Source organism: Ambystoma mexicanum, chromosome 8 (assembly GCF_040938575.1).
Source record: "Ambystoma mexicanum isolate Mex_15411 chromosome 8, UKY_AmexF1_1, whole genome shotgun sequence".
In the NCBI taxonomy this organism is placed as follows: Eukaryota; Metazoa; Chordata; class Amphibia; order Caudata; family Ambystomatidae; genus Ambystoma; species Ambystoma mexicanum.
The window spans coordinates 838,594,975-838,619,945 of NC_090929.1; the positions used below are offsets into that span (position 1 = coordinate 838,594,975).

At 43.6% G+C, this 24,971-nt stretch overlaps 1 protein-coding gene across 8 annotated transcripts in view; it reads left to right on the forward strand.

Annotated features, from left to right (window-relative positions):
* Positions 1–24,971, forward strand: part of LOC138472502 (uncharacterized) — a 215,835-nt gene that overhangs the window by 156,721 nt on the left and 34,143 nt on the right. For 4 of the 8 annotated variants that reach the window (XM_069610718.1, XM_069610720.1, XM_069610719.1 and 1 more), the window contains one exon: positions 12,985–23,136. The exons of 3 other annotated variants lie outside the window; for them this stretch is intronic. In XM_069610718.1, coding sequence (XP_069466819.1) covers positions 15,810–17,189 — 1,380 coding nt within the window. In that variant the 5' untranslated portion in view covers positions 12,985–15,809 and the 3' untranslated portion in view covers positions 17,190–23,136. One more of the 8 variants, XR_011268622.1, reaches the window with a different exon arrangement.

The following is a 24,971-nucleotide window of genomic DNA, read 5'->3' on the forward strand; positions in this document are numbered from 1 at the left end:
GTTTGGGATGAGTTTGCTATTTATAGTGGTGGTGGTTTCCTTGGGAAGCGCCTAATATGTTGTACAAACTAAAAACTCTTTATACTGTATTTGTTAATGTGGAACATGGGTGCGTACAATGGGCATAGAGGTTTTAACCATAAATGTCATCCTAAAGAGTTCTTGGTTAATGTACACTTGCTAATCACGGGCATCTAAGCAGACTATCTTGGAAAATGGATGCCTTTCCCTGGCTGTTATTTTTGATGGATTGAACTCCTATGCTGGCTGCCCTCTGAGGTGTATACTTGAGCATATGTGGTGGTTCTTCTTCGGGTACCAGCATCACTGGAAGCAATGATACATTATTGGTTTTCTCAAATGCAATTTTGTTGTGTTTTTACTTGCAGTAATTATGGTTACTGCATGTTTAGTGGTAAAGGTCTAATCATCCAGTACAACTCTCTTTATCACACATGGTATTGGTATTTACCAGATTGATTTTCCACAGATTTTTTATCACTGTCATCCTTGAGTAAAGCACTGAGTACATTGTTTTCACCTCTCTTCATGAACAGGTGACAAAATTACAGAAAATAATATCAATGTAGTTTAAAGAGGATAAGCAGTTAGTAATGTCCATGTACTACCCAGAGGCGCCCTGCCTTAGCTGCACTTACTCAGAGCATGTGTGTCCTGTTTTCCCCTCCCCTCTCCCTTGAACTTCCTCCCTCCCTTTCTGTTTGCACCTTTCGTTCTTGCACTTGTATGATCTGAATAACACAAGGTCTAGTAAGATAATTTGTCTTGTTTTCCCTCTGTCTTCCATCCCTTGACTTGTTGCACCTAGAAATAGTGTTATAAATGAATTATGATATATCATTGGGATGTGCTTGGGGATACATTAGATAAGTGTGGGTTATATGATAACTGTCCATCTCCAATAAGACTTGTCCCATCACCCTCACTGTCACAGCAGTGCCACCTGAGCCCTCTACCTTAAGTGGCACTCAGTGTTCAACCTCTGAGTCACTCCCCTGTCACTCTCTATGTTTCACTTACAAGGAGACATGCCAGTTGTCCCATGTGTGTGGTCATGAATGCATCCAGGGTACTGTTTTACAGCACCATGAAGTCCTGTGTGGACCTAGAGATCCTAGTGAAACAGGCTGTGCAGGTCATGTGTGTGTCACATGTTATCTGTACATTTAGGGTTTGCTATTGCTTACAGTTCTGGAAGACATGCTTCCTCCCAATGGGTGACACACATGGTATATCGCACATGTGTGCAGTTCAGGAAACCCTTGGTGTTCACGAACTGTTCAATGATGTAAAATAATTTTTTTATATTATCTTTTGCCACTGGTATTTTTGGTAGCCATGTGTGTTGTTGCGTGGTTTAGGGGAGCTATTACTACCTTCGTCAGTATGTGTGGAAATGTTGGTTGTATCAGGTCATGAACCATGTGTAGAAAATCCTGCCCCCTACCTCCTATATGTTGGAAGCCTGAGATTGTACCATGCTTGACACCAGCAGTTGTGCCAATACCGCAGCGAATATTCGAAAGAAGGTACCCATTGAGAAACCCCTATCAAATGTATCCCCGAAGAGATGACAATCTGAGGGAGGAACTCATGGAAGGAATATGAAAAGGAGCAAAGAGAAAAGCTAATTACGTCACAAGAAACATGTGTGACGCCCCGAGAATACTGGTTGAAGAGAATGCATGGATCTTACAGAAACTGATGATGAAGTTAAGAATCGAGTAAAGTTTCATATGCGAGAAGAAGACTGCACGTGTACGAAGTGCTGCCTGCAGAAAATCAACTGTTCAATAATTGTACAGATGCTGTAACGCAAGTATAATAAGTCATCATAGAAGCTGGCTATAGATAGTGATTAGACTGCAGGCGAAGCCACCACTGTATAGGAGCTGGACATCAGTGTCATGAATTTAGTAAGCCCGGACCGATGTAGAGGGAAGGCAGAGAATTGTGTTGCAGCAAGAATAAGCTGAGAGTGTGGAAGCGCATGGTGAGGCTGTCTGGCCTAGTATCAAAATTGAAGCAGCCAAGGTCGGTTATCTATTTTTGAAAGCAGTGAATGTGCGAAGGATGAATCATCCGTTAAGGTGCAAAGAAAGAACACCAACGGTGCCAAGTTTTATTCATTTAAGACATTTAAATGCTGCAAAATGGACCAAATCGTGGTCTCCTGTCATGTGAGCCAAGGATGGAAATAGAGTTGAGCTTGGAGTCCTAGAACAGTGTTAGTGAGAGCCTGCACTCCCATATATTCACATAGACAAGGATACTTTGCAAGGCCAGGTTCAAAGACAATTTTCATGGCAGAAGACATGGGTGATGAGAGATCCTGGGTTAATTGGGTGTGGAGGTAAAGTCAAGTCCACCTCCTGGCACCTGGGTTTGAGCTCACGTGCTGCTAAGTGAACCGAATGTTCCAGACATGGCACGAGCCTGCCAGCCAATTGTAGAGGGCCGTATAATGAAGGGCCTTATAGCGTGAAGACCAATGATAGGCTGTGTACTTTTAATAGTGTTAAGATTACATGCTTTTAGAGGTAGGCATAAATCGTCCACCTGACGGTGGGCAGCAAATCACAATCCTAGTCCCTCCCTATGCAATGTCTACATATATGTTCCCCTTAAGCCTAGCACAGCCTTTGATAGATTTTCTATTATTTGCCACGTAGTATGATGTCACTTCTGATGTATTTTTGCATATAAGGATGTTTTTAGGAGAAAATCGCTGAGAGCCTGAGCGAACGTCCCTTGATGTCCGTTGTAACCTCCCTGTTTTAGATCATTGTTAATAAAACAGAACAATTACCATCTTCCTGAGTTGGTTTGATTATTTGGACTTTATTCATGGACGTTACTAAAGGGCCATATGCTCATGTGGTAGAGGTGCCAATGGTTGAAAAAGATCCAAACTAGTTTGTCTCCAGAGTTTCGGATGATCGAGCATCCTCTGCCATTAGCCAGAAGATTGCAGGGTTTCCCGTGGAGAGCATCTGATAGAAATAAACTTGCAAGAAGAACCAATATGGTGGGCAGGTCCCCCTTTGATTAAATCCCTGCCCAGTTTCCATGGGCACTCTGTGCACGGAAGGTGAAGTGGTCAGATTGAAGGAAGAGTAGATACTGAAGGCCTCAAGTCGATTAACAAATGGGTACTTCTTACTAGTCCCCCTAGGTTAAATCCTACTTGCACATTCTGATTATCATTCTGCATATTCTGAAAATCCGCTTTGATTATTCTGAAAACCTCCCCTACCTCTATATCCCATTCCTTTTCTTCGTGACACAAATCCATTCCCTCCTTGGCCCATCTGGCAGTGATTATGTGTCTGTTATGTACCCACTGCTTGCTGTATTTCCAGACCTTCTCCAAGTGTCAATACTGCCCCTTTTATGTCATATTTTGACAATTTCTTCTGAACTAACTTGCCTTCCTCAAGTTTCCTAGCATCTTCCTTCTTCCTCTTTTTCTCCTGCAACAGCCGACAGTGATGCACTATAGTCAACTGTATCTCTGCCCATGGCTTTGCTTCCATTCCCACTAGTTTCTTGAGCTGCCTATGTACCTGTTTGGGCAATTCCTGACATAAAATGGGGTAAAATACGGCTAATGTTTTTCCCCACAAGTTTCAAGAGTTCAGATCTCCTGAATCCCTGAATATAAACAAGCAGATCCTCATCTTCTTTCATCTTACATGTCATGATTGCAACCATATCTGATTTGTCGGGATACTGCACCCTGAGAGCTGACATCTGCTCTACAATTATTAAATGGTGCTCCATTGTGCGCTGTGTTTTGTGCTGTGACACTTGAAGAGCCTGCACTCATCCAAATGTTATCATTTAAACTAGGGAGTTTGCATCTTAAATTATCCTTATCCCTTTGTGGCCATGAAATATACTGCAGTCTGGCCTCTCCTTTCTCCAGAACTGCGTGTATCTCAATCCGCGATCGACTCCCATTGTCTGCCTATCCATAGTGGGGACAATGGTTCCTGATCACTTTCTACCTGGCATCAGCTTGCTCACATATGGCTGTGACTCTCCCTTCTCGCTATATGATCGTCCTCTAGGATGCTCTGGATATGCTACAGGATCTGGCATCCTCTCCTTAGGTTGCTCTAAATCAGACCATCTTACTTCCTTGTCTGTCTGCAAACATCCATCGGGACCGCATGCACTTCCTCCCTCCTCCCCACTGAGGTGTCTCTCTCTTCGTCTGACATATCTAGCCCCCAACTGGTATGGCTCTCATCCCCTTCACCCTTATCTAAAGTCAGCCTTTCTAAGGGCAAAGCGCTATGCTCATGACTGAACGGGTCTCTTTCTTCACTTCGTGATTGGAAGACCAGCGATCGATCTCCCTTCCCTTGGCTTCCCAATATGCTACCTTCTCTTAAGTCTTTCTAGGCCTTATCAACCCTATCTCCAATGCCCCTTTTGTCAAAAGTCTCTTCTAGGGCAACCCTAGATGTCCCTGGCATTGCCTCCTTTAATTGAAGAAACTCCTCTATATCGCCCCATCAGATTACTGGATTTCGTTCCATTAACTCCTTCTGAATGCGATCAAAATCGCGTTCCCGCTGTCTTCTTTTTTGTTCCACTTCTTTCTCTAATTTTCTTTGCTTTCTCATATCCCTTCTAACTCTTTCCTCTTCTCGTCTAAGAAGCACGAAATATGCAGACCACCTAGATGGGGAGGAAAACAGGCAGTGCAAGTAATTATTAGACCCAGTTCGACATCAGAGGCCACCTAACTAGAAGGAAGTCTGAGCCCTACAAAGAGTGGAGCCTTGTGCTCAAAAGTACCTGGACCCGCGGGTGCGAACGGGCAAAGGAGAGTCTCTTCAGGGAAATCAGGCAGTTCAGAAAGGTGGACGAAAAGATGGTGAACAAATCCCTGTGACTCAGGCAAGGCCTTCACTTGGGGGCAGAAGCAGGGCGTGAGTGCGGTAAAGGAGTTGCTGTTTACAACAGCGATGGAAAGCCACAGGCTCCTGCGGGAGGGCGACCGGTTAGGGTATTGACTACTCACCGGTCCCCGATGCAGGCAGACCCAGGCTTCTCCGGTGAAGTTTCGGTACTGGCAGGTTCAGATGCGATCAGAGGGACGTCTCGATGCCGTGTAGATTCCGCGACAGCAGGAGTCAGGGTCGAGGGTGTCCCAGATGCAACGAACACGCACATATTTGTTACCACAGCAGGGCAACTTGGCAACTGTGTGTATTGCAGTCCCAAAGCACACGTCTCACTTCAGACCTGGGAACACCAAGTGTACGAATCGTGTGAGAGTGCCGAGGACACAGGATTAGCAGTAAGCCAGACGGCGGTTAAAGAGCAAGATTCCTGTGTAGGCTGGTCAGTCCACTGGATGGCCCAGGGACGCTTCCGAATGCTTACGTACAGGATTTGGTGAAGGTGCCGAGAATAGTTGTTTCCACTATTCTAAAGGGTCGAAGCGCCTTTGCAGACCTTCTCGTTCAATCAGAGGCCGAGTGGTCTCGCAGGACGACAGCAGTGCAGGGTGCCAAACCTTCAGCGGGTCACCAGCGATTCCTCGACTCAGCTTCTTAGTTGCAGGATACTTGGCTCCTGATCCTTTGTTCATGAGAACTCAGGAGATCGACATGGAAGTGGTGTTTTCGGCCTCCTCTTATCCAAAGTTCCCTTCGCGCCAAAACGGAGAGGGCCCAATGGGAGATCCGCTCACAAACACTCACACCATATGTGGACCTATCACGGACCACTGTGGTCCCAGGCATTCAAGACACTCTAGACTCTCTGGCATCCAGGATGTGTATTGGGAACAGACATCGCAGCCCACATCCTGGAGGCACACACAAGGCATGCAGAATCCCGCGAAAGCATTGTGTGGGAAAGTGCATGACCAAATAAGGACTGCCCCGGGTCGGCTCGACATGGGGGAAGGTGAAGGGGCAAGACGGTCAGCGGACAGGACATAGATTCCCCTTGGGATGGCCATTTTGGAGGCCAGGCCACCCATTTGGGCCAAACGCGGGAAGCATGGTTAACATGGCAAAAAGGGGGTTCAAAACACAAAGAAACGATAGCTGCCACCAGTCCCGTCCGTGACACACTTCCACATTTCATAATAAGTCCAGCGAGAGTTTCTAGGGCCTTGGGAATGACTAGAGACCCAAGAGCGCGGTAATGTAAGTTACGGTGCACTCTTGTTTCATGTTGCTCAAAAGCTGCAACATGAGGAAAGGACTAAGGGAAACGAAGTCTCCCAGTACTGACTGTCTTAAGGGCATGTCAGTGTCCCCAGAAGAATTGAGCGAAAGCCCAGAGGAGTGCGGCTTAAGGCTGCGCTTCTCTGGCAAAGTCTAGATCAGGGTGTAAAACAACAGCAAAAGGTTTGGGGGTTGCCACATGGAAGGAATATTACCTACAATTTTGAAATCTTTCATAACGGTCTACTCACACTCATTCACTTCAATTTATCTTAGAAGTCTTGCATTCCCCATCTATACCCATGACATCTTGGTCATGTTTGACAATCTATAATTTTCACACTTTGAATTTTCTTCTGTTTGTTGTCAAATGAAGTTATCTGTATATAATCAATTACACAGTAATAGTCGTCGACACATGTTTCAGTTGCCTGTTAGGACCTCAGAAATAATGTCCTCCTGGTAATGCAACCTTCATCAGGACCACAATGGGAGAATGTTTAATTCCCATTTGACAAGATTGGGTGAATCACACCACCTAAAAAAGCAATAAAAAACATTTATTGATTTGTCATCAAGCCATCCCCTTTTATTTATATCTTACTCTAAATGTGAAGAATGATTCTTAATCAGTAACAATTTGATCAACATTAATTATGATGGTTAATTACACAACAAATGTCAGACACTCGGATTAATCCTTATTACACCCGTGGACCTATCCCTATTTTTAAAGACAAAACCACAAGGATGCAATATGTATAACCGCCATTCATTCGGTCTACTAATTTCACTATTCACCTCATCGTGCAATGTTTCGTTACTTAATGCTCACTTTTATAATATTCAGGCATCCTTCAGATCGCCCTTAGGTGAGCAAACGTATCCTCAGTTGATAGCAAAGGAATATTTCACACCCAACAAGGTTTGTCTGCATTGTCACAACAACCAACATATTGTACAGTGTGAAAATTATAGATTGTGAAACATGACCAAGATGTCATGGGTATAGATGGGAAGTGCACGATTTTTAAGATAAAGTGAAAGTGAATGCATGGTAGGAATGAGTGAGTTTGAGTAGACATTTTGAAAAAGTTTTTTAAGTGATGGAATTAGTTTTGATAAAAATTAAAATTGAAACTGTGGCATTTATTAATATTTATACAAAGATAGATGCGTATGATAGGTCATCCCCTATTCTACTGGTCCATTTTTGTATATGTTTAGAATATCTACCCCATGTGACAGGAGACTGTGTTTGAGCGCCTTCTTCGTATTTAAATTAATTCAACTTGACACTCATATGGTCTTTACGTTGCAGCTTAACAAGAGCTTGCCCCGCTTCTCACGTTCTTTGTATCTTCTTGAATAGATGATCAGTTCTTGGCTGCCCCAAGCCTTGACACTGGGTCAGACACTGGGTCAGGCAGCCTTCTCAATCCTTCTTCAATTTTCAGTCATTTTCTCTGCTGTGCCATAATTTTCAGCCCTTCTCTTTCACGGGTCCTGGCTTACTAAAGATGCAACATCAAATATCCAGATTCTATGCACGTATATATATATATATATATATATTGGTGGAACTTCCTGCAGTCTATTCACCACCTATAGCCAGCCTTCATGATTACTTAGTCTACTTGCGTTGCAGCATCTGTACAGTTATAAAGTGACTTATATTTTCTTCAGTGTTCTTCACACGTGCAATCTTCATTCCGCACATCAAAAGTTACTCCATTCTTTATTTCGTCATCTGATTCCATTAGGTTTATACATTCTCTTCTCTGGTCATCCTTCTCATTGCATCACTCTCATCTCTTGTGACGTCACCAGCCTCTCTTGTTCATCTTCACACTTCTTCGGAGCTCTCCCTCAGGGGACCGTCATCTTTCTGCAGATACATCTTATAGGGCTTTCTCAGTGGATACCTTGTTTCAAAAATCTTTTGCGGTATAGGTATCATTATCATCGTTGTGCATGTTGCAATTTCCGGCTTCCAACATATAGGCAGAATAGGGGTGGCACTTCTGGTAGAGGCATTTGGCTCCTCCTCTACAAGACAGTGGCATTATTTTACCACATTTTATGCCAGGGGTTGCCTGAGCCAGTACAGAGGCAGATGAACAAACAAGTAGGGATGGAAGCGAAGCCATGGACTGTGATACAGCTGACGATAGTACATCATTGTAGGTTAATACAAGAAAAAAATAAGAAAAAAGATGAGAATAGGAAAATCGAGGAAGCCAAGTTAGTTCAGAAAACATTGTCAAAATTTGCCATACAAGGGGTAGTATTGACATGCGGAGAAGGATTGGGAATGCATGAAACCATGGATGCATCGCAGGCGAGTAATCTGCGACCAATGGATCAAGGTGGATATGGGTTTGTGCCATGAGGCAGAGGCACAGGCTATAGAGGAAGAGGAGGTGGATTCCAAAATAATCAAGGTAGTTTTCAAGGGACACAGAATGAGAATCAGAGTACTCAAGGAGGATATAATAAAGGAGGGCTTGTCAGACGGGCACCCCCAGTATGTTGGACTTGTGGGATGACAGGGCATATTGCATGTGTATGTGGAAGCCAAGGGAATGTACAAAATGGTAAATTCTCAAGAGGGGAGACAACTTATCCTCCACCATATAGCACAGAGACTAGATAGGGTTTTGCCCAGGATCACACATTTTATCAGACACAAGCACCACAAGTGCAGTAGGTACAGCGATGTGGGATCAGGATAATGATCACCCAGTACATGAAGACAGCAAAGAAGACATTAGGAATGAAGATCACGATCAATGTCGAATCTGGGTTTGGACCCAAGGAATTGACAAATAAAGAAGTCAGAAAATATATAGAGGCCAGCATCGTAGCACCTGAAGGAACAAAGTTCCTGTATCAAAAGAAACATAAGAAGTATGTGTGACAATGGGCCTATTGTGATCTGAATGGACAGTGCAACTACATGACCTGGAGTATAGATCAGCATGGTAAATCAGCCGGCACCCTGAGGGGGGTGATGAAGATCTGGACTCTGAAGAAGCACTTCTTCAAGAGAAAATATCAACATGTGGAAACAACTGAGGAGGTGGTCGAGGACTCGATCAGAGGGGGGAATGTAGAGGAGCAGTTCCATGCCTCTGCAAGAAATCCCTCACCCCCACCTCTTATATGTTGGAAGCCTGAGATTGTACCATGCTTGACACCAGCAGTTTTGCCAATACCACAGCGAATAATCGAAAGAAGGTACCCACTGAGAAAACACTATTGAATGCATCCCTGAAGAGATGACAATCTGAGAGAGGAATTCCCTGAAGGAATATGAAAAGGAGCGAAACGAGAAGCCAGTGTCATCACAAGAAACATGAGTGACGCCCCGAGAATACTGGCTGAAGAGAATGCATGGATCTTACAAAAACTGATGACGAAGTTAAAAATCGAGTAAACTTTCATATGCAAGAAGACTGCAAGTGTGAGAAGTGCTGCAAAAATCAACCGTTCAATAATTGTACAGATGCTGTAACGCAAGTAGACTAAATCATCATAGAAGCTGGCTATATGTAGTGATTACACTGCAGGCAAATCCACCATTGTATAGGAGCTGGACATCGGTGTCATGAATTTAGTAAATCCAGACCCCGGGACAGGAAAGGCCGAGAACTGTGTTGGAGCAAGAATAAGCAGAGGCCGGGGAAGCGCATTGCAAGGCTGTCTGGCCTTGTATCAAATTTGAAGCAGCCATGGTTGGTTATCTATTTTTGAAAGCAGTGAATATGCAAAGGATGAATCATCCCTAGTTAAGGTGCAAAGAAAGAACACCAAGGGTGCCAAGTTTTATTAATTTAAGACATTTAAATGCTGCAAAATGGACCAAATCGTGGTCTCCTGTCACGTCTGCCAAGGATGGAAATAGAGTTCAGCTTGGAGTCCTAGAACAACGATAGTGAGAGCCTGCACTCCCATATATTCCCACAGACAAGGACACTTTGCAAGGCCAAGTTCAAAGACAATTTTATGGCAGAAGGCTTAGGTTATGAGAGATGTTGAGTTAATTGGGTGGGGAGGTAAAATCAAGTCCACCTCCTGGCACCTGGGTTTGAGCTTACGTGCGTGCCAACCAATTGTAGAGGGCCATTTAATTAAGGGCCTTATAGTGTGAAGACCAATGATAGACTGTGTACTTAATATTGTTAAACATGACATGTTTTTAGAGGAAGGCCTAAGTCCTCCACCTGACAGTGGTCAGCAAACCACAATCCTAGTATGATCTCTCATCTGCATAAGCATAGATGGTCTGTGTGGTGCAGATGGAGACGCCTGGCTGCACTACATCGCAGTCCTTCCAAGACGGCGCCGCCATCGGTGAGCAGCGTTGCAGGTGTCCGTCCTGAATCTACAGTCCTGAATCCACCCATGGCTTTGGTCTGTGTACAACTGGAGCTGTAGCCTGTGCAACATCGCCTTGCTACTCTTTCGGTAGCCGTGTTCCATAAGTTCATCTCTTTCCTTGAGATCTGTCAATCTACTTATAGGAAGAATAGGCTAATTCCTCTTATTTCCTTTCTCTGAATATAGCGGCTTTCATTCACCTCCCGAGACCTCCCTGCGTGCCGTTGCAGTACCGCCCACCTAGTTCGATCCCCAGGAACCTCTTGTCAATCAGTACGTTTCCTCTTGTGTAATCTCTTGTTCCGTGAACCACTATAGCCTTGCACCTTACCTATTTCTCTCTTTTCCAAACACACACACTCGTGTCTTTCAGACCACGTTAAAGGATTACGAAGGATACGCTCCTTGGAGTACTCTGCTCTTCTCTCCCTCTGCTGTTGCAGCTCTTAGTTCCGCACGCTCCCAAGAAAGTCGCTTCACTCCTTGGAGCCTGTTGCCTTTCTCTCCCTCTCCTGCTGTGGTGTTAAACACCGCTCACTCCCAGGGTACACACACGGTAGGAAGCATTCTTTCATTTCTATCACGTAGCCACATACTTTTTCCATTTCTGAGTAGTCTCGCCCTCTGATTCCAGCAAATCACTTTACACAAGGTGCAAGAGCCTTCATATCCCGAGAGATTTCTAAGCAGCCTCCCACGTGGCTTTCTCAATAGATGCCTTACAAGGGTAATTCTATTATTTCGCGTACGAGGAAAGGGATTCACACTTGATTCACACTGACATCTCCCTTTTTGATACAGTGTCTTCAATAAGACCATACTGCAGACCTGCGCCCGAGGCCCTGCTACACGTCCCACATCTCCAGAACTCCACCGGCAAGAACAGGGTTTTGTTCCCCCTGAGGGTTTCCCTGGAAACTCTACTCTGCCCCGGTGGCTTAGCATAGGGGGGAACGGAGTGACTAGGCGGATTCTCCATTCTTCGGAACTGCTGTAGCTGCTACAGGTTGGTGTTTAATTCTTTTTTATTAATCCTTGTATGGTCTTTTGGCTACCAGGCCATCACACCTAGTCCCTATGCAATGTATACTTAGACGTTCCCCTTAAGCCTATCACATCCTAGCTACCAACTTCATTGTGTGTGACATGGCAGTGTCTATATTTTCTTTACATTCAAAGTCTCTCTCGATGAGTTGAAGTAGAGGATTGTGAGCTGGTGCAGCTAATACGGTTTCTTGATTTATTTCTCTGTTTGTCCCTATGGGGACAGTGGGATCCTGGGTATGTGTGGCTATCATGTTCTCCTCCTTACTTGCAGGGTCATGTTTTGCATGAATTTTATTATGTCTTTAAGCCGCAGGGACAGTTGCACAAGATAGAGGAGAGTTACACCAGGTTGTATGGTACTCTGAGTCTTCTCAGAGGTGCAGGTAGGCTTGTCATGTCCTCAGTGGGTCAAGTGGAAGCATATGGCAGTCATGCGCACCTTCCTAGTGGTGGAGGTTATTTTGGTGGTTCAATGTGCTAAATTTTGCATTGCAGGTAGAGCAAATGGCTGATTTTCCAGCATCTGTTGTGTCAGGTTATCTAGATCCTGTTTGTTCAGAATCCTGTTTTCTCTGTTATGGCATGTATTGGGTTTCGACATATCACATCCTTTCATTCTGAATGTGGTGTGGATGTCAAATTATTATGGTATGTAAGAAATTGGTAATTTGGTGTATAAAATGTCAACTTAATGGGGTTGCATAGTGGGTTGGGGGAAACAGTATTGTTGATGAGGTTTGTTAAGAACGTTTTCTGGGGATGGTTAGAACATATGGCCATTGAAACTTTAGTGCAGTGGGGTTGGACAGGGAAGGTGGGACATAGATTCTGATATCTTTTTGCTGATTAGCAGTAGTAGTAATACGTTTGTTGGGGAAAGGCTGCTGCCTTTCCCCTACAAAGTGCATTAGGCTATTGTGTTATTATGCTGAAATGGGGGAATCAGGAGATGTAGTTAATTGTGCATGCTTTCTGTTGAGGGTGGCTAAGGAGGAGTAACTAAATGGGTGGTGGGAGAAGCAAGGGTGTGGTAGGGCTTAATTATGTGAACACTTTAGTATATACCTTTTCAGGAATAAAAAAAAGAAAATGGTCTGCATGCAGGAAAATTCCCAGGGTGTGAATAATGATTACACTTGAACTGAGGGGCAGACAGAGGCTTTTCGGTTCTGCAACTTTGAGTGAGTGTTTTCTTTTGCTTGCCCTTACAAATCCTCAGTTGGTTAGCCCTTAAAGTCCATCTCCTCCTGTTAGCATGGACTTGAAAGGTATATTTTATATTGAAAAAAGAAAGAAACGCAATGTGTGAACTTAATCATTTCAAACATTTTTTATACAGCTTTTTTTTGTAAATTGCCATCAAGAAGACAACAACGAGCTACAAGAAAGGGTTGTCTGCAAGGAAGCAGAGTTAAACAGTATCAAGAAGTGTTTTTAAATCTGCGGAAATGAATCCCGTACATAATGCAACAATTTCTAGTGTTGATGATAGTTTTAAAAATGTTGAAGTTGAAATCAGAGATATGCCAACACAAAGTTTTACTGGAAACGATGTTTTCATTGAAAATAAAAAATAAAAAATGTTTCAAATGTGTTGCCAGCTAGTATAAAAAGAAAGATTTTTAGAAAAAAGGTAGCGAATGTGCTATCAATTTGAAACAGAGGAATGAGGATATATATAGAAATCTTTGGAGAAGCATGAAACCAAAATCTAGATATGTGGTAAAACGTTTTTGCAAAAGAAAAAAGTCAAAGTAATCATTACGAAAGCTTTTGATATGAAAAGAAAATTGTTCATTTTCGTATTAAATAAACTTAAGAAATTGCTTAAGGTGACTACACCATTCTATATAAATATACAAACAGTCATGTGCTTACTTTTTTGGCATCTTTGGAGAAGAGTTAAATTCAGGGAAAGAATGTTCCACTAGCTATTGATGAGAGTGGACATAGCTATGAAATCCAAAATGGTGTGATTTCTAAGAAAGAAGTCATACAGTGTAATAATATGGAAGTGGGAACTGTCGGTCAATCAAAAATTCTATGAAAAGAAGGATTGTGAGGTATGGACTTGCAATTCTTTGTGCAATATTAATGCGTTTTCTTGTAAAGTTTTAAAGAGATGTTTGTAAGTATTGCACATAAATGGTAATGTTCAAAGAGAGATCAAGATGCTACAAAGAATAGATGACTGTGAAGTTCATGAAAAAACAGGACTTTTGGGTCACTCTCTTGCTTGTCTTGATAAAAGTAGATGAACGAGTCTGTTTCATCATATACGGATGCTGGCTGCACATCTTACTAATATTTGATACCTTCTAGTTAAACTGTATGAGTGCAAAACAACAAGTATGTCTCTTCCAGTTTTAAATCAAATACTTTTGACTCAAACTGCAGAAAGTTGAGTTTCTACAATGCAAATGATAAATATGATACATTTAAAAGAGTATGTATATGTAGATGAAACACAGGAAGTGGAAATGATGATCCTATGCTTTCAAAGGATCAGATTTGTCAACAGTATAAAAGAAGTATTGCAATGTTTGATGTCTTCTACTGAAAGACCTGAAATTGTATGTGTATCTTGTCAACACACTTTTTATAAGTCTCAAGTGCAACTAGTGTATGTTGAGAACAAAATTAAACACACTGTAGAAGATGTTTGGAAAGACCTTTATCTGAATTTGTTTGTAGAAGAACGATTTGATACAAGTGCGGGACTTTATATTTGTAGACTGTGTTGGATTTTCTAATCAAAACGTATTTGACCAAGAAGTGTTTTAAACAATATGGTAGTGCCCGATATCCCTCTCGTGCTTTAAAAATTTAACATGTTTGAAGTGATTGCATTGCAAACTGTTAATTCTTTTCAAGTTATTGTTAGACTGCAAACAAAGATGTCAAATCTGCCTAAGAAGTCATTAGTGCAAGGTGTGAGTGGCAAAGTTGTGTATTTACCCCTGAATTTTGAAGAACATTTTAATACTCTAGGAGTGAATCATGACATTGCAGATTCTTTGTTGGTTTTAGTAAATGGTGTTGCCACTAAAGATAAGAGGATTTAGCAACATCTTATTGATATTGGAAAAGTGAAAAACACATTGACGTTTCTATTGGAGCATAATGGGCCTGATTCAAAGTTTTCCGGTCCAGAAACAATGGTGCCGGTAAGCTTACCGGCACCATTGTTTCTGGACCGGCAAACTACGGGTTTACCTGCCGGAGATGCTATGCCCAACAGGTCTGCACCTGCCGGGCACAGCGGTCACAGTAGGCAAAGCCGTCAAGGAGGCACCGGCACCGTTAACATCGGTGCCGGTGCTTTCATGTACCCACTCCCATAGAGTCCTGTGTGACTCTATGGGAATGGGGAGTTACGAAATTGCCAGCGCCTGACTTCCCGGCCGCCGGACATGAAATAGCCCGGTGGCACCGGGAAATCATGCTTGATGTTGAGTCAACAAACAAGAGCAGTGAAGGTCAGTTTCAGCATCTATCTGTTGCAAAAGGGAATAGTTTGTATGAACATTATACTATTCATCCTCCACACTCACTGAAGTCATGGGTGACAGTTTAGTTTTGTATCAAATGAAAGCAACGAAAGGTGCACCAATTAGTATCTGGGAAAAAACATTAGAAGCCTGTTGTTTACCTATGCTTTTCCCAACTGTTACTCGAGGGAGATTGGATGATCAGAGGTGCGAATCTCTGCTTAGGAATATCATTGTACAAGAATGTATTCAGAAGATTCACGTATTCATTCTGTAGCAGCAAGGAAGTGAAACGCTCACTTCCCAACAGCCTACCCCATCGATATCGTGAGACTCTTTGCATCCCGTGCTCGCTTCCTGGAGGAGGCGGAGCCTTGTGGGAGTCACGTGAGCTGTCACGTGACGGAACCAGCGCTGAAGACCAGCCTCATCCACCCTTGCAGCGTTAAGCCCGTCAGGGGTAAAGGCCAGTGACTGTTGTGCGACTGTTTGGCGCACTGGGGGCGCATCAAGAGGCAATTCGACAGTCAACCCACTACTAAACCACCGCACTGTGCGGTGTGAGTCTGGTGCTCGGGGCCAGGGGGCCGGTCACTGATTCCACTGTGAGACCCACAGCGCGTCGAAAACCTTCAACATCACTCCGGCTCATTTACTTCCCCAGCGTGCAAATATGGCACCTACGTCGCCCACGGAAGACGACATCAGTCGCCGGCTCAGGAGCAGCAAAGTATCACAAGAGCTGGGAGAAAAACAAGACCACCATGACCCTAAGGAGGTGATAAAACAAAAAGCAGGGAAAGTCCCTGCGCCCCCTCCTCCTGAATCAGCGACTGGCGGTAACAACCTGGACCTGCCATCTTCCCAGCCTCACCGAAGTCCGTCTTCTCTAATTCCAATGAGACCTTCAGCCAAAGAGCCGCCTCACAGCGAAAGACTCCTCCCGGCATCCGTTGCCGATGGCTTCTTGTTCGTTTGCGGTCGCAACCTCACAGTGGCCTGGGACAAGGAAGCAGAATTAATAGACCGGAAGAGTGAGCCCGCAACAGTAGCTCTGAGCCCGCTTCACCACCAATCGGGCGCTGTGCCTAGCCGTTCCACCGCTAGTGCAAGTGACACCCAGCTCGAATCTGCCGTAGGGCAGACTCGGCAGGCGTCTCAAGGGCGGGGCACAGCCAGACCGTCGGAAATTTCCGACGAGGGCTCATCAAAACATCTTTTCTCCCCAGGAGTACGTTTCCATGCAACAATCCGGGACCCCTGTGTTGGAGAAAAAATGTCGCCGCAAATGACTCTGGCCTCTAAAGAATCAGAACATCTAGTCCAGATTCACTGTGACGGGACTATAAGTCAGAATCCATCTAAGTGCACAAAGTTCACAAAACAGAGGGCTCCACCCAGTTCAAACATTAGGAACGAGTCTGGGTCCACGGACTCCGGCGGTGAACTGTCTCCTCAAAACAGACGCTCCCCAGATGACTCAGTCTTTGAAACATCAGCAAAGGAAAAGCAGTCACCGGTGCTATTGAGTCAAGCTGAGCCCCTCATCAGTTCACCAACAAGCGCTGCAGAAGCTCCGTGCCAACCCCTTGCCATAGCACCATTGGTCCCGCATCAGGCGGAAATACTATTACCGAAAGAAAACGCTAAAAGTAAACTCAAGCAAAAGAAAACGGGGGCTGGGAAACCTCGTAAATTGCAGCAGAAATTTCAGAGACCCACAAAAGGCCTGTCGGCGCCGCTGCTCTCTTCGTCTCTAAAGGAGTATTTCATTAGACAACATAAAAGAAAACTGGACCAGGACCCCGAACTATCAGACGCCAAAATTCTGGAAGCGATTAATGAATCTTCGCTCTTCGCCCAGAACGAATCTACCAAAGCAAAGTGCTTCTGCCCTAGAGTCACTTCTACCTCAACAGCCGTCGACCAAACAGATGTCACTGCAGGGGTCAAAAGAAGATTCAAATCAAGATCTGTCCAGTTCGGCCACTCCTGGACCATTGGACAAGCTGGGGAGAACTCCCCCTCCGCCTCTGATAGGGCTCCGAAATGAGTCCATTAACAACATCTCTTCATCAGAGGACGCAAGCATTATGGCACCTAAAGGAAATAGCACCGTGGCAGGTCATAGAAAATCTCAGCCTCCAGAATACTATGCGTGGACTCCCCCTCACATCCAAGGCCAGTCTATTAGACTTCTAGGCGACACCGACCAGTCTCAGCAAGATTCAACCCATCCACCTGAGAGAAGGACCCCTGATAGATGGATTCCTAATCCTTCCGAGAGAACCCAAAACACCTCCCCTAAAAACAGGAGGCTGAGCGAAATCCCAAGCTCGTCAGACAAAGGATCTCCGGCACGGAAAAAAACAGATTTACTTTCCATTATGTCAGCACTTACGATTGCATTGAACCCATTTGCAAAACTTTATGAATCCATGCATGAAGCACTTAAAGACAATACCACTATGATAAGCAGCATGAAGGACAAACTCACCTTTATGGAGGGGTTCATATCTGCCGTGGAGCTAAACTCGAACAGGTCAGAAGCGCTCTTGGAAGAAAAATTGAAAAAAATGGAGAAAAAAAATGGAGAGCATCTTATGCACGCACCTAAGAGCAGCAAGTGACCCCCCCAAAGGAACGGATTCTAGATACACGCAGACGTTGCCTAATGGAAAGCACCATGACATGGCTCCAATTTTTGAGAAACGGCCGTCAAAGCCGATTACCGTGTCTTCAAATTCCAGCCCTTTAGCGCAAACAAATGGGTGTGTGGAACACTCCAAAGAATCAGACACTGTAAGCATATGGACAGTCCCAAAAGATCCGAAAGATACTAGGCCGGTACAGGGTTGTACCAAGGCAGTAGAAACCCCCGTGAGCCATCCACCGAAGCTGAGTGCCACAATTCCACCATGCGACGAGAAAGCCATTAAACCCACCAATCCGGATGCAACTGCGGCGGCTTATCTGTCTCAAGATCTCCTAGAAATTTCCCAGCACGTAGAGGCTGAAACGCTGCGCCCTGGATCCACATCTAGTCAAGAAGATTTGACCGGCGTTACACCTTGCCCAAATCACTCTCAGAAAAAATTGCAAAGTGGTATTATGGAAGGCCAAAGTAAAAGCGGCAACCGGTGGCGTAGTTCACGATCGAACTCGCCAACTATAGCCCTCGGAGCTCTTAAGGATCTTGAGACAAAAGAAAAGGCTTCGGCCCGGAAATCAGCTAGAGACTCCAGCGCAAGACGCAGAGAAGGACAAAGACAGGGCAGGCCCCGAATCCCTTCGCACAAGGAAAGGAACAGATGGCATAGGGCTGACCATAAGGACCGAATTAATCTGGAAAATTCAACAATCTACAAGTTAGAGCAAATAACAGCCAAAGACAGCTACCTAGTTCTCAACCGCAGGGCAGTTCTAAAAATCTTGACCAAAATTGAAAAACTGCGACAACTAACGTCCGACGATATAATTCTTGTTGAACCCTACCATAGAGAACACAAAGTAAAAGCATTTCTCCATGTTAAAAACAAGGCAGCAAAAGAACTCTCGGCTGAAACGGAAAGGGACTTGCGCCGCGTAAGCCTGAAATGTCAACAGATACCGAAGCATCCAACACTCAAATCATCTAGCGACAGACCGCAGGGGTACATGGCGAATACTCCATCTAAAAAAAACATTTGTGCGGCTCGGCCAGGCGAGGATACCGGAAGGAAAAACATGAGGAACCAGCGCACTGAGGAGCAGACGGAAAGCCGACGATCGCTCAAAAAGAAAAGGGTGCAATACACCGACACAGAAATCGACGTGACAAACACAAAAGAGACAGACAGCGAAAAACGCTACCAAAGGAAGCCCAACGTGTCCCCTCGGAAGAGAGAGAACGACGTCCACTCAGCAACTAACCCATGGAAGTGGTTTTCAGAGACTTTCTCTCGCCAACACAAGAGATAGCAACGATCTCCGTGTGCCATGAGAAACATATTTTGCCAAGATATCGATGTACAGCAAACTAAATTCAGCACTCTTCAAATGGCATCATGGAACACGCGGGGCTTCCGCCATTTAACCACCCCGAATGACGCCAACCTGAGTTTCTTTGATCTTGTATGTCTTCAGGAAACCTGGCTTCTAAATAAACCCATATTCGATGGATATGAGATTGAAGTATCTCGGGCAACAAAGTCTATTGCAGGCCGACCCTCAGCGGGCATATTGATTGCCATCCACCTGGGTTCGGGTGTTACCCCGTTGGGAAAGATTGCTGAAGGCTACGGCATCCTTGCAACACTGGCATCTTGGCACCACTACGACCAATATCACAACTGCTGGGCGAAGGCCGAAATAGCCATAATAAATCTTTACTGGAATCCTGAGTGTACCAGCTGCAAAGACTTCTATAACTCCATAACTTCAATCATTGACAAGTCCAGAGTCGACCGAGGGGTCGTAAATCTGATCATATGCGGAGATCTAAATACTAAATGTGGGCCCGGCATTGTGACCACCAAAAACACCCTCCCACGCCCGTTGCAGGAAGACCGAGGCCACGCGTGGTCTAAACTAATGAAGTCTCGAAATCTGCATAATACGGCAAAACAAAAGCCAAATTCCTACATGGGAAAGACCAGGGGCATCAGCAACCATCGACCACATCTACATCAGTGAAGGTCTAATCCCATTCTTTATTGACTTTAACGTGGTAAAAACCTCAAACAGCGATCATAATCTTCTTAAATTGACATGGGGTGGAGCTGCACAAAAAAAATCTCACTACCACCACAACATTGACGCAAATAACCAAGAAAACCGTTTGAGATTGTCCTCGGACAACATAAGGAGTTTCGCGAAAAATCTAAGATCGAAATACGATGTCGCAAGCAAAGTCTCAGCGTGTGAAAGGCCTGAATACACTTCGCTTCTAGCCCCGCACATAGTAAAATTCTCCAGTAAATCTCAAGTCTCAGTGATTCACATCCACTCTTTCAATCAAATGATCACGGAAAGGCGACAAGTAGTACAGAAACTTAAAAGACTGGCCATTAAGGAGGGGTCTACTAAATCCTGGACATCGTTCAAAACGGGACAGAAGCTCTACAAAGGGTGGATAAAACAATATTGTGCCACCTTATACCAGAAGGACGCAGAAGTAATGCAAACTACGCTGTTATCAAGAAGCTCTAAAGACTTCTGGGCCCTGCTGAAGAGCGCAAATGGCCTGAAACCGCCTCCAATTTCCAACTCGGTGTCAGAGCAAAAATGGATTGTGCATTTCTCAGAGTTATACCGACCACTGCCAGCTACAGTCCCTGAGTCGACAGGGCATCCTCCTTAGGCATGGATGGATCTTGAAAAATCCACAAGAAATCTCCAGAGTTATCAACAACCTGAAAGTCTCCAGGGCCCCAGGCCCAGATGGGCTGACGAACTTGGATATCAAAGAACACCCGGACATTTGGTCCAAGACAATCAGCAACCTCTTTTCCATCTGCCAGCGCCGGAAACAGATCCCTACAACCTGGACCGAAGGCGTCTTGGTCCCAATTTTTAAAAATGGAGACTCAAGTCTACCAGCAAACTACAGACCGATAGTCCTCCTGGACATAATTGGCAAAATCTTCGCCTCTCTCCTGCTGTCCCACTTCAAGGAATGGGCTAGGATCTCTCCAGCAGCGGACACCTTCCAGACGAGCTTCTTAAAGGGTGCAGGCACGTCAATCAATCTCCTAATTTTGAACATCATCAAGGCAAAGGTTAAGAACGGAGCTCCGAAAGTCTTCATGGCTATGATAGACCTCTCCCAAGCATTTGACATGGTTGACAGAACCAAGCTATGGGCCAAACTAACAGCATGGAATTGCCCAAACCGTCTCTTGGAACCTATAAAGGCCCTACATACAGCTACATCATTCCGGGTATGGCTCAGTCGTCAAGGCACCTTATCAGACCAAATCTTTACCGGACGGGGAGTGAAACAGGGATGCCCCCTTGCTCTTGCTTTATTCAAAGCTTTCATCAGAGATTTCCAGGTGTCAGAGAAAACAGTGAGAAGCTTCCCCCCGAATGTAGGAGCAAATCAAGTATCAAGGTTGTGGTATGCGGACGTCTTAGTCCTTATGGACCAGACTGCAATAGGTCTCCAAAGACAGCTTTCCAATTTGGCTGAATATATGGAAAAAAATAACCTGCAAATCAACATCGCCAAAACCAAAATCCTAACAATATCCAAAACAGTGGGAAGGAAAAAAAACTCACACAACTCTGGAGAAAGCAAAGATTGAAGAAGTGACGGAATTTAAGTACTTGGGCTTAATGCTAGACAACACCCTGAGAGACAGATCACTGCAAAATGCCCTTTGGAGCAAGGCAAGAAATTTAGCAGCTCAGCTACGTGTGATCGATAAAAAGTTTGGCAAATTTTCCTGGAATGCAGCTCTGCAATTCTATAAAGCAAAAGTTGTGCCGGCACTAACTTATGGGACGGCGGCAAACTTAAACCTACCCACTTAGCTTTGGACCCAGTTACAAGGTTTCATCTGGAAATCAGTTCTAGGTCTGCCAAAGTCGGCTCTAACACCAGCAATCCGGCGTGACCTAGGGCTACAGTCCCTTGCCTCTGTGGTGACTCAAAGCGCGTCCCAATTATATGGAAAAATCCAGGCACCAAACACCATGCCCATCTACGGAATTATCCTCTCTGAAATTCGAAAAGGGTCCTGCAAACCGCTCACTACCTGATTCGATAAGATTAAAACTAGTCTTAAAGAAATATCATGCACTGAAGACCTTCTTATCTCAAATCCAGGCCGTGTCAAAAAAAAACTACAGCAACAAGACTGGATCAACACGCTGGAGCTAGTACAGCAATATAAGTCTCTAAAGCATCTTCCACCGACCCATAACAAACTAAAAGAACCCCTGAAATATTGCGAGAAATTCCCGGAGAAAAATTTAAGAATGATCTATCTCTGCGCGCGCCTAAACTTACTACACACTAGGGAAATTCTAGCAGCAAGATCTTCAACGCTAAATTCGAACTGCCGCTTATGCGGCATCCCAAATCAAGTGGAAACGGTCCGCCACCTTCTCATGAACTGTCCTGCGCTATCAAATTAGAGACAAGCATTTATGACACCACTTATCAGTGACCCACTAGCCATCGACGAAGAAACCTGTTGGTCCCGTCTGATGGCAGGTGATTCAGCCAGATGGTCAAGAACTGCAGCTAAATTTCTGTCGATGGCCCTGTCCAAAGCCAACGTAGTTGCTAGTGGTCCCTAGTCAGCTACGTCTAGGAGGCTTGAGACTTTCAGGTGGGACTGTTCGGCAGACCCCATTTATGCTCACTAGACCTGATTACTCGTCTCTTGACCCCCTAAGTGGTGTGATAATGCGTCTCTTTTCTAATTGAAATTTAAGCAACGCATTAAAGAGAGAAACAGAAGCAGACTTTTTTACACTTTTGTAAAAACCAATAGGTTAAAACAAATAAAAAAAAATAAAAAAAAGAAGATTCACGATTCTGCACCAATGTTGAAGATATTTTTCACTAATTGTTTGAAAGTGAATTTTCAACATTATGTTATGCTGTTGCTCATACACCTCAGACCAGTACTAGATTTCAAAATCTTTCTACATGTGAGATACTGCAACAGTTGAAAGAAAAAAATGAATTTTAGAGGGCAAAGTTACGAATATTCTTGCTACAGTGTGAGGAACTAAAGAATATTGGTATAGAAGACACTTCGAGGTTAGATGCATGATCAGAAACTTGGGACCTCCAACCTGATTTGTGACTTTAAGTTGTGCTGAGTATGGCTGGGATGATCTTGCAGAGTGGATTCGGAAAAGTAATGCAGAGAAAGACAACACAGAACACATGACACAGGGAGAATTGCGTTCTATGGACCCAGTGAGTGTATTGCATTTTTTTATTTTTTCATCACAGATTCCATGTTACACTTTATATGTAATAAAGAAAATGGTCCATTAGGCCGTGTAGAACATTCTTTTCCCTCTCACCTCTATATTGTTTTTTTCTTATCTCTATTGTTTATTCTTCTTTCTTTGCTTGGCAAAATTGTTTATTTTTATCTTGGATTTTAAATGACTCTGTTTCTTTTAAAAGAGATTTCTTTTTGAATTTGCGAAAGTTTCTCATGTATTTTAATTGAGACTCAAAACACAAAAATAAATACAAATAACATTTATTTTGGACGAAAGAGTACCAAGCATGTGGGGCTCTGCATATGCATATGCTGTTGTGGATAGAAAATGCTCCTCAGTTTGGTAAGTAACGTGATGGCTGTGTGATGGAGTTCATTGAAAAATATGTTACTTGTTCTATTCCAGCTCAGCATGTGAATGCTGATCTTTGGAATAAGGTGGAAAGGTTTCAAAAGCATTCATGTGGAAAGTACTGTCAAAGAAAATACAAACGTAATGACAAGTACTACACTCAGTGCAGATTTGGCTTTCCAAGGCTTGGGACACCAGTTGATCAAGTGAATAGTTTAATGTAATCTATTCAACACCATGTTACTGGTAAGTCTCTGGGAAATACCTATCATTTAAAAAGAAATAAGTAGTGGAAATATATTGATGATTACAATGCTGTCATTGCTCAGCTATGAAATGCAAATACTGATGTACAGTTAATGCTGATAATTCAACAACTATTGCTTGTTATGTTACAGCATACATGACAAAAGCAGAAAAGAGCAATGCAGCTGAAGTATTGGCAGATTTATCATCAGATAAAAGTCTCAGTCAGAATATTGTAAGCTTTGGTTTGAAGATAGTTTCACATAGTGAGTGAGGTAGCCATGAAGCTGCAGATCGGCTAACTAGTTTGCCTCTGCATGGACGTAGCATTAATGTAGTTTGGTTAAGTCTTGGACCAGCTACTACTAGAAATCGGGTATTGAAGCGTTTGACTGAAATTGAGCACTTAGCTGAATCAGCATCTGCCAGTACAGAGATTTTGAAAAACAATTGATACATATTATCCAAATCGATCTGAATTGTTGGAGGATCTTTGTTTACATGAAGTAGCACAACGCTACTCATATTGAAATATTGAAGCAAACAGTGACAGAGAATGTTTTAAAGTACATGGTTGTAGTGGTTGTCTAGTGAGCCATGAAAAGGCAAGACATGAAACTGTCTTGTCAAAGTGCAGAGAAAAAGGAATTATTTTATTTTTGGATTATGCAGTTGTTCTTCCCATGGCATGCAGACAGTGATTCACTTGGAAGCTTTGAAACTTTAGAAAAATAATTTTTGCCAAAATAATGCTTAATTAAATATCCAAAATGTGAGCAGTATTTGGACTTACTCGAGAAAGAACTAGGTCAAGAAGAACTTTTGGTAGCTGAATTGGCAAAATAGACTCCTGTGGGCAGTCAAGAATCTGCAGCAGGAAGACAAAATGTTCTTGGTGAGCCAATTATTCAAACTGATGTTGAACTTGGTATGAAGGAAGTAGAAACTGCAATGGAACAAAGTAAAGTTGCAGATGTGAATTGTGATGAAATTGTTAGTAAAGTTAATATAGAGAAAAAAGAAGTGTATAATAAAATTAAAAATAGGTTCTTACATGATTTACTGCATGACAAGCGTGAATGCTCTTGTGTGCAATTCAAATCTGTTTTGTTATATGTTAGTGGACAAGCAGGAACAGGGAAATCTTTTTTAATTAATGTAATAAGAGCTATGATCCAAAATGTAACAGATTCCTCTTTGTCATGTATTGATACTGCTCCAACAGGTTTAGCAGCATTTAATGTAGGAGGTGTTACATCGCCTGTTAATGTGGAGCATGGCAACA